At 60.7% G+C, this 14,453-nt stretch overlaps 2 protein-coding genes across 4 annotated transcripts; one reads left to right on the forward strand and one right to left on the reverse strand.

Annotated features, from left to right (window-relative positions):
* The first annotated feature begins 491 nt into the window (after positions 1-491).
* On the forward strand, positions 492-4,997 carry ABI3 (ABI family member 3). The gene is made up of 8 exons (XM_086626601.1): positions 492-608; positions 1,665-1,832; positions 2,678-2,854; positions 3,481-3,563; positions 3,761-3,856; positions 4,260-4,417; positions 4,542-4,661; positions 4,837-4,997. Exons 1-8 carry the CDS (start codon positions 492-494, stop codon positions 4,995-4,997), a joined length of 1,080 nt encoding a protein of 359 aa, XP_086482727.1.
* Positions 4,998-5,555: 558 nt separating this feature from the next.
* Positions 5,556-13,126, reverse strand: PHOSPHO1 (phosphoethanolamine/phosphocholine phosphatase 1). 3 transcript variants are annotated; one of them, XM_086626522.1, is made up of 4 exons: positions 13,088-13,111; positions 11,802-11,965; positions 8,484-8,588; positions 5,556-7,701 (listed from the first exon to the last, which is right to left on the reverse strand). In XM_086626522.1, the coding sequence occupies exons 3-4, from the start codon at positions 8,526-8,528 to the stop codon at positions 6,940-6,942; spliced, it is 807 nt and encodes a 268-aa protein (XP_086482648.1). In that variant the 5' UTR covers positions 8,529-8,588; positions 11,802-11,965; positions 13,088-13,111; the 3' UTR covers positions 5,556-6,939. The 3 variants fall into 3 exon arrangements, with proteins under 3 accessions (XP_086482648.1, XP_086482647.1, XP_086482646.1); XM_086626521.1 differs by lacking the exon at positions 11,802-11,965 and having other exon boundaries at positions 13,088-13,126; XM_086626520.1 differs by lacking the exon at positions 13,088-13,111 and having other exon boundaries at positions 11,802-12,095.
* Positions 13,127-14,453: the final 1,327 nt, after the last annotated feature.

Here is a 14,453-nt window from a genome sequence, read left to right on the forward strand (position 1 = left end):
TTTCCAGGGAGCAGGACCCGGCAGTCGAAGTGGTCGAAGTTTCCTGGCTGGGAAAGGCAAGGGGAAGGGAATCACCTTTCCTGGATGCAGCCAAGCCCAACTCAGCCCTGTGCCCGCCAGGAGGGTGGCAGAGATGGGGGTCGGGGTCGCCGGTGACTTTCTTGGTCCCTCACCCCCACCCTGCACCACCGGTTCCTCCGTGACTCACATCCTTCACCGCAAACGCCGCTCTCATCCCCCACCCCAGTGAGGTGCCCCCCAACACGTGGAGCTGGGGCCACACCAGCTCCCTCCCTGCTGGCCCCCACCGCTCCAGCCACCCCGGCTCTCCCGAGGGCCATGACGTGAGGATGGCCGGGATGGGCTCCATGGCCGCGGGGTGTCCCTTGGGGGGGGACGGGGACACGGCGGCGCCCGCGGGCCCTGCGTCAGCACCGCCACCAGCTTCAAAACTCGGCGCCGGGGAGGAAGTGGGAGCCGAGCCCGGCACCATGTCGGAGCTGGAGCAGCTGCGGCAGCACGACATCCCAGCGGGCCAGCAGCTCCTGCGCGACCACCACTGCAACCTCCGCAAGGTCGCCGACTACTGCGAGAGCAACTACCTGCAGGTGAGGGGGACGGGGATGGAGGGGGACATGGTGGGATGAGCTGCGGCTTTGGGGTTGGATGTGATGCTGGAGGCAGCTGGGAGCCCCAGTTAGATGGTGGTCCTGGAGGGGTGGGTGGTGGTGAAGGCTCTGCCCTCGGAGATGGGAGCCTGAGTATCTCCATTAACTCCCTACCGAGCATTGCATGCCGCTGTTTGTTTTTTTTTCTCTTGTGCCTCAGTTTCCCCTCTTGCTCCATGGCAGCTTTTCTGCTCAGCTCTCAGGATGGGGGTCGGGATGAAGGGAGGGTGGGTCAGTGCCTCCGGAGAAGCTCCAGGAGGGGCCCAGGGACACCAGCCCTGCTTGGGCTGCCCCGGGCCGTCCCCGGGGTTTCGGAGGTGCCTGGCAGAGGCGAGCCGGGCTGCTACACACGCAGAGCAAGCGTGAAGCTCTGCAGCTGTTGGGGTCCCTCCTCCTCCTCCCTGCCTGGCCCCCGCTGTGGGAAGAGGGAGGCAGGAGCTTTTGGGCTGAAATAAGAGGGAAAAAGCTCGTTCTGGTGCTGTTTGCTGGGGAAGGTGGCTTGGCCGGAGGGTCTCTGCGCGCTTTGCAGAGCCCATCTCGGTGGCCTCGCTTGCTTGTGCCGGACCCCGAGGCTGCTCCCAAGGGGCTGGACCCACTGGAGTGGAGCTGGAGGGGAAGCAGGCTGAACTGTTCAGAGAATGGAGACGCTGTCCGCAGCACGGCCGGTGGCACGGCCAGGTGTCCCCATGGGTGGCAGGAGGCTGAGGTTGGCCCTCAGCTCCAGCACCTGCCGAAACGGCAGCACCCCACCGACAGAGACCCCCCCATTGCCACCCGGGGTGGAATCCCAGTGAATCCTCGGTGCCGGAATAGCCAAGTGCTGCTGCCTAACGGGTGTCCGTGTGTCCCGCACCGGTGGAGCCGGAGGAAGTTTGATGCATTTGGAAAGCAGAAGGAAGCATCTCCGCTACCGTGTGACTCCAGCGTGGGGATGGAGAGCGGCGGCGGCCGCGCAGGGGGGGCTCGTCCCACCGGATGGGTTTTCCCCCCTTCCAGGCGAGCGACAAGCGGAAGGCGCTGGAGGAGACGATGGCTCTGAGCACGCAGTCCCTGGCCAGCGTGACGTACCAGGTCAGCAGCCTGGCCACCGCCTTCCTGCGCCTGCTGGACCTTCAGGCGGCCGAGCTGCGGAAGGTGGAGGCGGATGTCGGTTGCCTGGCCCAGGTGGGTCCGTCCCTGATGCCAGCACGTGTTGGGGTTTGGGTCCTGAGAAGGGAACGGGCTCTGGGGAAGGGGCTTTGGGCAGCTCGAAGGGGCTGAAGACTCTCCTTCCCCACGGCTTGAAGAGCCCGTCACCCCCTGTAGCATCACCTTGCAGTGGAAATGCGAGACCACCTCCTTGGGTGGTGGTGAGGGGTCACCCAACATGTCATGGGGTCCACCTGGGGCTGGGAAACTGGTCTCCAGGGTGTTCTCCCAGTCCGGGCACTGCAGATCCCGGTGGAGGGGATGGTAGGAAGTGCCTGGGAAACCTCAGAGGAGCCAAAGTGGAGTGATGGGGCTCGAGGCGTTGGCTTGGCTGCTGTGCTCTCCCCTTGCTGGAGCCTGGCCTCATCCTCCCAGAGCTTAGGGACATGGATGCAGAGTCCCATGGCCACCCGGCCTCTTCCTGGCACTTGGAAGCCACCCAGAGCCTTTCCAGCCATGGGAGGAGACGAAACCCTGTTGGTCACGCTGGAAGTAGCAGGAAAACATCTTATGGGTGGCTGAGACTTACACATCTCCCCCTGCTGCAGCCCTGTCCCCCCCGTCCTCTGCTTTAGGAAGGGCCAGATCCGCTGCGGTGGCATCGAGGGCATCACTTGCCCTGCAGTAACGGAGCAGAGCGGGACCTGTCCCTGCGTCTTTGGCCAGGTGGAGGGGTTTGGGCTCAATCCTGATCCTTCCCTGTGACCCCCTTCCCTTACAGACGGGGAGACGGGGCTGGGAAGGGTGGTGGGACTTGGAGGTGGCAGCAGGAGGTGAGGAGAACCTGGGACGGGACGGTGGGAACGGTGCCGTCTCCGCAGAGGGTTGACATGCACAAGGAGAAGGTGTCTCGCCGGGAGATCGGCTCGTTGACGGTCAGCAAGAGGTTCCCGTCCTACCAGAAGATCATCCTCCCCCCGAACCCACCCTGCCTGGAACCCTACTACAGGAAACCCCTCAACTTCAGCATCCTGGACGACATCGGCCACGGCATAAAGGTCAGCCCAGGGCCTGGGGGGGGCCCTGGGGGGCTCGGATGGGCTTTCTCAGCCCCTGATGTCCCCAGGGCTGCACTGGTGGGTGTACAGGTGGGCTCAGACCCCGTCCCCATGGAGAAGCACAGTCCATCCCACCCCAGGACTCATCCCATGGGGTTCGGTGGTCCCAGCCTGAGGAGGGGGGACGTGGGCCACAACAGCCAAGGGAAACTGAGGCACACAACGCTCAGCAAAGGCCATCAGCGCTGCTGGGGCCGGTGCTGAGCCGTGACACTCTCACCCCCGCGGTGCCTTTCCCAGCACCAAAACCACCGGCGCAGGAAGGCACCCACGGCACGGGGAGGGTTCGGCAGCCTCGTGGGCGCAAGCCCCCGGCCGGAGGGGAAGTGGCAGCGTGGGGGACGTGGTTCCCACGGTGGCGGGCGCCTCTCAGCCGCCTCCGCACCGCGGTGCCGGAGGCTCCTTCCGCTCGGCTGCTCCCGTCACGGGGGGGCCCAGCGGAGACCTCGGGGTGCTGCTGCCTGCGGGGAGGGGGGGAGGTTGCAGCCCTCTGGGGTGCAATGAGTTCGTGGGGTGTCTGCTGCTGCCCTCACCCATCACGTCTCTGTGTCTCCCCGTGCCCGCAGGACCGCAGCACCCAGCTGTCCCGCACGGGCACCCTGGCTCGGAAGGGGACCAAGTCGGCGGCGCAGGCTGCGGGCACCCTGGGGTGAGGCTGTGGGTGGGGATGGGTGAGGGGTGGGGGGGGCTTTGCCTTTCTACGGCACCGAGCGGGTGATGATGGCAGCGACAGAGCCACGAGGGGCACCACGGGCTCACTCGATGCTGCTGCTGTGGGGGTCCCGTCCCCATCCCCGTGCCGAGCCGCCGGCCGGGCTGGGGGCTCAGCGCCCGCTCTGCCCGCAGGAGAAGCACCCGCGTCCCTGAGCCCATCCAGCCACCCGTGGTTCCCGAGGACAAGCTCTCCGCAGCCTCCTCCACCTCCTCGCTGGTATCCATCAGGTACCGGCGCTGTCCAGGGGGGTCGGGAGGGCCTGGGGGGCTCGGAGAGCTCTGGGGTGGCCACCGTCACCCCACTGCTAGGGGGAAATTCTGCTGCAAAGGGGTTTTGATGAAAAATACAGGGTTTAGGCGCGGGAGATTCGCTGCCCTGGGCAGGGCTTAGTTCTAGAGCAAAATCCTGTTACGGAGAAGGTCTCCGATGGGGAAACTGAGGCACGGAGTGGGGACAGGGCTTGTATGGGGTTTACACACAGGTGCTGGAGTATCCTGGCCGCGGTGACTGCAGCAAGTGCCACCTCGGCCTGGCATGGGGCAAGGGTCTGTGTTCAAAGAGGGGGGGGCAGAACCAGCCCCCCAGCCTGCCCCCCTCTCCATCTTGACACGGTCGCTCCTCCACCCTCAGCTCCAGCGGAGCCCCGGCAGCCCCCGTGGAAGGCATCCCCACGCCACCCCCGCTGCCCTCCCAGCCGGGACCACCCCCACTGCCTTCGGCCACCATCCCGCCACCCCCACCGCTCCCCGGGGACCTGCCCGTGCCCCCGCTGGACCTCGTGCTCCCAGGTGAGCACTCGGTGCTCCGGGGATGCTCAGTGTGGGGCTCAGCGGGGAGGTGGGGGCTGAGTGGGGAGGTGGGGGCTCCTCATGGAGCCCCTCATCTCCCACGGATTTTGTGGGGGTTTCGCAGCCCCTGGTGACCTCGAGCCGCCGCCGCCGGCTTTGCCCGACTTTGAGGATTTGGCTCTGCCACCACCCCCCCCCACCACAGAGGACCCTCCCTGGACCCCGGAGAACTACTTGGAGAAAGGTGTGGAGCCCCACATCCCCCCCCCCCAATCTCTTTGCCGAGGTGCTTTGGGCTGAGCCCCTGCCCGCTGCGCCGGCGGGTGATGCCGTGGGCTGCCGGTGTCCCCCCTGGCCACCCTCCCCAGTGGTTGCGGTGGCCTCACTGGGCTCCATGGCCCCTCTCCTCCCTCCCGCAGTGGTGGCCATCTACCCCTACACGCGGCAGAAGGACAACGAGCTCTCCTTCCAGCCCGGTGCCCTCCTCTTCGTCACGCGGCGGTACTCGGACGGCTGGTGCGAGGGCGTCATGGGCGACGAAGGAGGTTTCTTCCCCGGCAATTACGTGGAGCCTTTCTGAGCACTGGGGATGAGCAGCCCCCCCCCGTGTCTCCCCCATCCCAGTTTGGCCACAGCTCTGCTTTGCCTTCACACGTTGGCTTTGCCCCGCTCGGCCCTCGCACGCGCAGCTGGACTGGGTGCCACCGCTGGAATCGCTGCAGCTTCCAGTACCTGGAGCATCCCCCTGCTCGGCCTCTCTCCCATCCTTTTTATTTCTCTAATTCCGCTGGTGCTGGCTGCTGCTGGTGCCAGGGAGGTTTGGCACCGGGGCACGGCTGATGGAACCGCCAAGGGCTGACCCTGGCGATGCTCCTGGCGCCGTGGCAGGAGCAATGCTGGCACAGCATGGAAGCTATGGGAGATCGAGAGCAGCACCCGGCCGTGTCCCCAGGGAACTACCTGCTGTAGTAGGACATGCCAGGGCCTAATCCTGCCCCAAACGGGTGCCCTCAGGGTCCCCCACAGAGCAGCCCTCATAGCCCGGCCCCACTCTGCTGCTCCCCCACCAACACCGTCCCCCCCCTTCCCCAGCCCAAGGAAGAGAAACAACACGGACGTGCAACTCGGAGCCGTTTCACACCCAGGTTTATGCCCTGGATACAAACAACTGGCGTATCTGCAATATATAGATATCTATCTATATACATATATATGTATTTTGCTTTTTAATTCCATGGCTTTAAGTTCCACACAGTCAAACAGGGTCTGGAGGAGGAAGAACAAAGAGGGGTGAAATGAAATAAAGGAGGAACAACTCGGGGCTGCTTTGGTTACTCCCTCCCTGCTCAGGTTTGCTGTCAGGGTTTCTACGTGTCGGAGGAGTTAGGAGCCACCCTCGGGGGCCGGTAAGGCTGTGGATAAATCCAGGAGAAGCCAACACCAGAGAGCAGCAAATACTGTAGGTCCCCCCCACCGCTGCAGAGTGCAATTAGAAGGGGCAATTAATAATGCAAGGGGGCATGGTGGGGGGGTTTGGCCTCCAGGGACCCAATGCCGGAAGGTGCTACAGCACCAAACCTCCCATGGGGAAGGCTCAGCACCTCTCGACCAGGTCAGGAGGGAAATCGAGCCCTGGGTGCGGAGGAGTGGGTACGATCCAGCAAACATGAGGAGATGAGTGGTGATGGCTCGGGGTGAGGAGGAACCTGTCCATCCCCGGGACACGGGGGATGCTTTGCCCTGGAAGCTGGAGCAGAGGCTGGAGGTGGAAGGCAAAGGCAGGTCCTCCTCCTCATAGAGGGACACGGTCGCTGTGCCCGTGCCCTGGGCAAGCGAGGATGGGCATTACAGTTTTTTTTTCCGAGGTACCACCTTTCCAAAAGATTTCCTGTCCCTCACATTGTGGTTTTTTTTTTCAGAGAACAAAGTCTCAAGGGACGATTAACTCCATGGCACAGCTCAGCAGCTGAGCCAGGGGCTGCCCTGCCCAGGCCGGGTGCAGAGGGCAAACCGGGCAGTGTGGATTTCCCGGATTAAATTTCCAGTGGCCTCCCAAAGAGGTTCAAGGCAACAGCACGCAGCTCCTGGCACGGCCGGCGGAGGTCGGGCAGGCGAGGGGGATGAAGGCAGGAGGAGGCATGTGCAGGACCCAGCCCTTGGGGAGCAGGAGTCTGGTCTTTTAGGAATTGCTCTTGTGAAGTCAAAAGAGAAAGAAAAAACACAAAAACAACAACAACAACAACAAAAATCACCATTAGTGTTGCCAAACACCCACGCTGGGCAGATGTCCGAGCTGCATAGAGAAGGCTTCATCTCAACATGGCAGGAAGGAGAAGGGGGGACGTAGAGAAAGTGCTTTAATTACCAGGGAGAAAGGTGCTCGGAGAGGAAAGGCAGGAAAGCAACCCAGGAGCTGGGGCTGAGCGAGCAGTGCCGATGAGCGTGGGGTGCAGGACGTGAACCCCCCCAAGCATCTCCTTTCCCAGCTGCTTATATTAAGCAAGTCTCTTCCGAGGTCATCCTCAACACTTCTTCTTGAGGATCTCCTGGAGATAGTGGGTGACTTCTACAGCTGACTCCCAGGGGACAACAGTGGCCTGGAAGGCTCCAGGCTGCTTCTTCTCCATCTCTTGGGTCATTCGGTGCATGGGGTAGCCCTTCCGTGGGAAAGCCACGTCGGCTGAAGTCAAAGTCATGGAAGGGCAGAAGTCATTGGCGCCATCTCCCACGTAGAAGACCCTCTCGAACTCCACCTCCTCCTGGGCTCTCTCTGCCAGGTACTCCGTTAGGATTTTGCGTTTGCACATGTTGGCCGGGCAGTCAAGGCACTTGTGGCTGTGGTAGGGCCCCAAGGTCAAGTACCCCCTCTTGTCAAAGCTGGATGGGTTGCTGAAGATCTTGCGGAAGAGGGAGTAGAAACCGGCTGCCCTCAGGTTGCTTTCGATGCCGAACATGTTGGCATCGGAGATGAGGATGATCTCAAAGAGCTCATGGTTCTTCGAGAGGAACTGGAAGAGGTCCGGCATGCCGGGAGACAGGGGGATGTTCTCATAGACTGTCTTGAAGTCCCCCATCTTGACTCCCTGGTCCCCCATGTACGCCAGGACGCGCTGCATGTACTCGTTGTAGAAGCCCTCGCGGAAGGTCTGGCGGATGTGCTCCGGCAGCGCCTGCCCCGGCGCCGCCCGCACGATGGACTCATCGCTGTTCTCGTTGATGATGGTCTCGTCGAAATCGAAGACGAGGAGGTATTTGGGAGGCCGGGGGCTGGCCATACCAACACCCTGCGAGGTGGAAGGACAATGCCCAGCCGTTAGTTCAAGGCACTTGGCAACCACTGCGAGCGGCTGCCAGCCCCGCGGAGCGACGTTCCTTGGCTACCCCAGCCCCGGGCAGCTAACCAGCCCAGTGGGGCTTGCAGGGGGGGCTAATCCCCTGCTGACATACCCGGCCCTGGCCCTAAGGGGTTTATCCTGCCTATAAAGAGATCATTTTGTCACCGCTAATCCCGTTCCTGCAGTCAAGGCGGTCACTGTGCCGAGCGACCGCCGCACGCGTCCTCCCAAGGGATGCGGGGACAGCACGCGCCTCCGGGTGTTGCGTGTAGGGATGGTCCTCGGGAGGGGGGGTTTCCTCCCCAACCTGCTCCTGACCCACCTCTGAAAAGGGGTCTGTGTCCCTGCAGCCCCCCCCTCTTGCTGCCAGGACAAGTCTGGCTCTTCCCAACAAGAGGAAAACATTTTTGCAGGGTGATTTTTTTTGTTTGTTTTGCTCCATCACCTGGATGCAGGCTCTGGATAACTCTGAGCCACCTACTGCCCTGCTCTAAAACCAAAGCAAACCCACTTTGCCAGTGCGGTGCCAAGCTGGTGAGCCCCATCCCAGCCTCCTGGTGCCCACCCACTCCCCTCGTAAAGCCACAATGACCCTGGCAGCACCTGCTCACCTCCTGGCTGCTCCCGTGCTGCCCTGCAGGATGGGACCCCCTGATCCCTGCCCCCTGCCCCTGAGAAGAGATGGGACAACCCCGTTCGGAGAGGACAAGCCAGGTGACGATGGCACTGACCTTAAACAGGCATGGCAGCCCAACGCCCTCGCAGCACCTTTTCATTTTAAGACCATCACTCCGTGGGCAGCGCGTCGCTGAAGGCAGCGCTCAGGGCTCGCCGGGCTGCAAACCACAAAAAAAGGGGAGTTTGGTCAATGCCTCGAGTTCTCCCCGGCTGCGGGCATTGGCACCAAGCGGCACGGCACGGCCGGGCTCTCCGTCCTGCGGCGAACTCCCGAGCTCGGGCCCTTTTGTCCCAGGAATGGAGGAATTGAAGGAGTCTCCGGAGAGTGGGCAGAGCCCGTTTGATGCTTCTGATCCCTCTTAATTCCCCCGAGCGCCCGCGCTTTGCCGCACGTGAAAGCAGCCAGCGGAACGGCTCGGCAATAAAACCCGGCAACCCATGCCCCGTTCCAAAACTGCCCTGATTTCCTTCCAGTATAATTAGTTTAGGGTGTTTCTTTTAACGGAGTAATTATCCTAGAATGAGACTGGGTGCCCAGGCAGCTCCGAGGAGGATGTGCCAGTCTGCTGCTCCGGAGCAAAAGCAGAGCCCAGGTTACATCTGAATTTTTCCGACCTCTTGTTGTCCACAGCAACCTAAGGGAAACCTCAAAAAAAAGACCTCACAGCCAAACTCGGCTGGAAACTCAGCCAGATGGTTAATGGGAGGAATAACACACTGGGACACGGGAAATTTTAACCGGGCACCAGTAGCTCGGCTTAGCTGGGGCTAGGAGGATTTCAATGGTATTTTTTGTCACCAGCATGACAACAGGAAGAGTTTTCCAGCTGAAGGTGATTTGTGGGGGATTTGCCTGGTTCGAAGCCCAGCATCCCACTATTTTGGGCACAAAGGCGATTCATGACTCTGCCGAAATGACAAACTACAACTGCAACTCAACGGCGGCACACTGCAGCGGGCGCCCAAAATCACACCCCGGGCTGAAATCCTCTAAAAGCGACTTTTTTGAGAAAACTTCAAACCAAACATCAGTTATTTCTTTGCAGAAGCATCCGTCAAAAGCTGATGTTTATTTACAGACATCATTTGAAGCCAAATAATCCTACAGCCGGCCTGGGAGTGGGATTAGCCCCCACGATTTTCAGGTCCAAATCAAGAGAAATGGGAAAAAAAAAAAAAAAAAAAGATTAAACATGAAAGAACAATTGTCATTTTTGTCATTATATTCTAAAGGGCTAGCGGTGGGGAGAAAATAATTTGGGTCTAAGCCTTAAGGAGTCTTTGCGGTACCGATGCAGCGGGATAGGGAAGGAGCCCTGGAAGGGCTGGTTATCCCGTGGGTAGCTGTAAGGGACGAGGGGGATACAGGGAGCTCACCCGCCCCAAAAAAACTCTTCTGGGCCCAGGGTTTGGCATTTTGCAGAACAGGAACGGCCAACGGCACACATCTTGGATTTCAGGCAGATTAGGTCAAACACCGACCTGATCAGCAACCTCCACGTTATCTTATTTTCCCTTTAGCACTTTTCAGCTGAGGTTCTCCAAACACCTTCCATCTCGCCACCTCTCCTGAATTAACGTTTTTCTTAACGCGCAGGAAAAAAATTGACCTACGAGGTGGGGAAAAGCCAGTTTTGGCCTCTTTTGGCTTATTTTAGCTCTGCCTCCTTCGAGAGCATGAGGTTGGAGGCAGCGTCAGCCACCCTGATCTCACGTTAACTTGTCCTCAGTGGAGCTCTCGCCTCTCCTCCCCGCACCGCTTTGCTCTCCCCGAAGCACCGCGGACACCGATAGTCCCTGCGGGGATAAATCCGGCTGCTCCCAAGTGCTGGAAAACCAAATCAGTTGCTCTGCCAGGCTCGGTGTCCCTGGCACTGCCACCGCTGCTGCGCAGAGCCTCGCCCAGCCCAGGGCTCCGAGCCAAGCGCTCCGACGGCACCTTCCCCTTCGCAGGGGAGGAGAGAGGCCACCGGCCTGTTTTCTATGGGATTTCGAAGGAAAATGATAATTCGTGAAGTCAGCTTGGATAATTGCTGCTCCCATCCACCGGCAGGAGACCGGAGCATCCCTGCCACGCTTCTGCAAGAGCCTTCTGCTCTCAGCCCTCCCCAACCCCGCTATTAACGGCACCAAAATGTGCATCGCTTTTATGCAAAGGAGAAATTAAAGTCTAAGCCAGCGTTATTTAGCAAATAAAGGTCTGGGATGGGACTCCTCACCGGGCTCTCGGATGAATCACGTCCTTCCCCCACGCACTCTTTTCCCCTTTTGATACAGAAAAGGGAGATACCAGTGTCGGGAGCAACCAGTGCTCGTCCTCTCCAGCTAAAGCCAACCAGGCTGAGCTGTGGGGTCTGGAGCAGCCACCTCCAACCCTGACTCTGCCTGGCGCAGGAGGGGAGCGGAGATAAGAAAAAAGTACTCCCAGCCCTGAATAACCCCGTTAAATCTGGCCAGGAGCTGGAGGTGACCGTGGGCACACGGCTGGCAGCGTGGGATGGAGCCGCCGGCTCCAGCCAGGGGAGGGAGAAACGAGATCCCCGCAGGACCGCGGCACCACTTCCAGCGGAGCTATTTCTGCACGGAGATGACTCACCTCCCCGGAGCGTGTCCGTCCACCTTCTGCAAAAAAAAAAAGGGACTCTCTCCAAAAGAAAAGAAAAGCGGCCGCGGTTCCTAATGTTATGCAAAGCCTGAATGTTGAAACAGAAAATCAAACAGATATTTGCCCGTTAATCGCGTCAAACAAAGGCTTAAACAAACTGAATTTGGGATGAGGGTCAAAACATGCCTGATAAAAGCGGTGAGCTGCTGGGCTCCCTGCAGAATAATTTCCCAGGGTAGTTTATGCCCAAAATCTCCATGTTTTCTTCCCCTCTGGCAATCCCTCCAGCCATCCTCAGGATCCTTCTGCCCGAAAACGCCCAGGGAGGAAAGGCTGGAGCCCAGCAATATTCGCTGCCCTCGTTATCCCACGGATCAGTTCTTGGACCTCTGCACCGCCGCGGGGTTTAGGGCTTAATCCCGTAACGGGCTCAGGGCAGGATGAGATGCACGGAGAGGAGCAGTGCTGTGCTACGCACCTGCCCTCCGCTGCAGGATCGGGCCCTCCGCACGTCCCTGGGGCATCCAAGTGAGCACGGATGGGGATCAGCACCCGATTTCGGAGCTGGGAACTGCTGAGCCTTAAAAGTGAGGGGGCACAGGGGCACTTCCCACCTGCGGGCACAGTCCCTGCGCTGGTTTGAATCCCCTGGCGTACTCTGCTCTTGCCTGTTTTCAACATTTTTAACCTTAAAAAAAAAATTTGATGTTTCTGGTGTGTATAACGTTGTTTTTTTTAAATTTTAACTCAAAACCCAACCACTGACCTTTGGCAAACATGTTTGTCCACCCCCCAGGACAGTATTAAGGGCAAAACAAGCGGACAGAGTCCTGCTGCCCCAAACGCACAGGAGTGGATGCCCGCCTTCTCCGGCCTGGACACCGGCACCACCGGGCACGTCATCGGGATCGTGAGACGATTTCACCACTCCTGGAATAAAACCGACCCAAATTCCATCCCTGGCCCGTGACACAGCTCCCGAAGCAGAAAGAAATGAGCAAATTAATAATAAATGACCAGACAGCAGAGCTGGGAGGGGGGTCTCAGCCAGCCTTGAGCCCCTCCACATGCCAAGGTGCCACCTCACTACTTCTTCTGCCCCACGGCTCCAGCTTCACCCCAAATTCGCCGAGCGGGAAGGAATGAGACGGGGAACACCCTGCCCGGGGCTGGGGCTCGCCCTCCCCGCCTGCCGCTGCGGCCGGTCACCTCGGGTTATGGGGATGTTCCAGTTTTTTGCTGGTGTTTATTTTTCCTGCCAGGAAGCTGCCGCGTTACCGCAGCCGAGGGCTCCCGCTGCGGCCGTCGGGGCCGGAGCTCTCTGCTCTACACCAAAAAAACCCACCCTGAAACAGGTGGGTTTGGCCCCAAAATGCTGCGGCTGGCACGCGGCAGGTGCCAGATTGGCGACTGGTTTTCAAGAGTCCAAAATTGGATCTCAGATCACCCACCGCAGTGCCGGTGCTGGACCCACCGCTGGGCACACGCATCCCGCAGCCTCTCGCCCTCCGGCACCGGTGCCAGCTCCCTGTGGCCGGTGGTGCCAGGACCCACCGGAGCTGCTGCTGCACCGGCTCCGGTACCGGCACGCTCCAGCCCACCGCGCGGGGAGCGGGACTGGTGCCGACTCACGCACGGTCACTCCTCGGGTCCGCCCGGTACCGGCGACAGCCGCAACGGGGCTGACTCATGCGCGATCGGTGCTGGAAGGCTCCTGCCCGGTCGGCACCTCCCGGTAGCGGCACCAGCCGCACCGGTCCTCCGAGAGTCCAACCGGGTGAGGACCCTCCGATACCAGCACCAGTCGCCCCAGTCCCCACACGGTCCTACCGGATCGGCACCTCCCGGTACCGGCAGCAGCCGCCCCGGCCAGCGGAGACCCCCATCGGGTGGGCACCTGCCGGTACGGCCGCCAGCCCTACCGGATCGGCATCTCCCGGTGCCGACAACCCGGTGCACCGGTCCTCGGAGCCTCCTGCCAGGTCGGCACCTCCCGGTACCGGCCGCTCCCGGTGCCGACTCACGCCTGATCAGCCTCCGGAGCCTCCTTACCGGGTCAGAACCTCCCGGGAGCGCCCGGTTCGCCCCGCTGCCGGTGGGTGCGCAGGCAGCCCGGCGTCTCGGCCGTGACCGGGGCCGGGAAACCGGCGGCTCCGCGGTGCGGTGGGGCCGGCGCCGCTGCCGGGGCTGCCGCCAGCGCGGCCCCTTTAAGGAGACGCACAAGGAGCCGGGGCGCCGCTCCGCGGAACCACCGCAGCCCCGCACGTCACCGCCGCGCAGCCAATGGCAGCCGCGCATCCAGGGGGCGGGGCCTGGCGAAGCCACGCCCCCGGGGCACAGGGCGGGGGGGCCGCTGATAAACGCGCTGTGCGGTCCCGCCCTCCCCGCTTATAGCGCGGGAGCGCAGGTTGCTGCCCAGAAACTGCCAAATCAGCGATAAACAACAAACCCCCCTTAGAAACAGCCAGTTCAGCCATTTCGGGGGGATTTTGCCCCAAAACAAGGGGCGAGTGCAGCGTGCAGCCCCCGAGACCAAGGGACGTGGGGAACCAAAAAAAAAAAAAAACCCAAAAAGCACAAATACTCCCCAAAACATAGCCCGGGGTGGGGGTGCGGTGGGCGGCAGTGCCAGCTCCGCGGAACTGAGCCTTTACCGGGCGCCCACCGGGGACCCAAAGGCACCGGTCCGGTGCCCGCAGCGGGGGCCGGGGACAGGCAGTGGGGTGCTGAGGCTAATTTTGGGTGCTGAGGCTAATTTTGGGTGCTGGCTCTGCCCCGGGACACGGAATTGCAGCGTGCCCAGCCAGGCACACAAGCAGGGCAGCTCCAGCAAGTGTGTCCACACACCAAAATACTCTCCTGGGCTCCGGGGTGGTGGTGAAGTGGTATCTTTGGTTTTGCAGGACGTCTTAATTTGTACTGGAGGCGCCTGTGATAGAGATAAAAAAAAAAAAAATTAAAAAAGGGAAAAAAAAAAAAAAGAAAGGCCAGTTTGTTCAAAGGCTGGAGCAGAGGGTGTGGGCAGGGAGGGGACGCAGCAGCACATCAAAAACATGTAGTTAAAGGGACAAGCAGAGGTTGGGGTTTTGTCTCGCTTTTTAATTAAAAATGTCTAAGAATGGAAAGACGCAAATAAAATTCCAAAGGTCTGCAAAGAACAAGAGTTTCCTGCCCCCGCCGCGGGCTGCCCGCCCGTGCTGGCTGCTCCAGGGACCACCACGTCGCCCCAGTGCTCACGCTGTAGCCCCAAACGCTCCAAAATATCCCCGTTTTGACAAATCCAGCTGGAACCCCAGCCCAGAGCAGAGCTCGGGGCACTTCTGTTGCCGAAGTGTTGCTTTTTCCAAGACCTTTCCCAACGGCGCGCTCCCTGGCGTTACGGGACACCGACCTTTACGTGCCGGTAGCCGCCGGCAGT

Source organism: Tauraco erythrolophus, chromosome 25 (genome assembly GCF_009769465.1).
Source record: "Tauraco erythrolophus isolate bTauEry1 chromosome 25, bTauEry1.pri, whole genome shotgun sequence".
NCBI lineage: Eukaryota > Metazoa > Chordata > Aves > Musophagiformes > Musophagidae > Tauraco > Tauraco erythrolophus.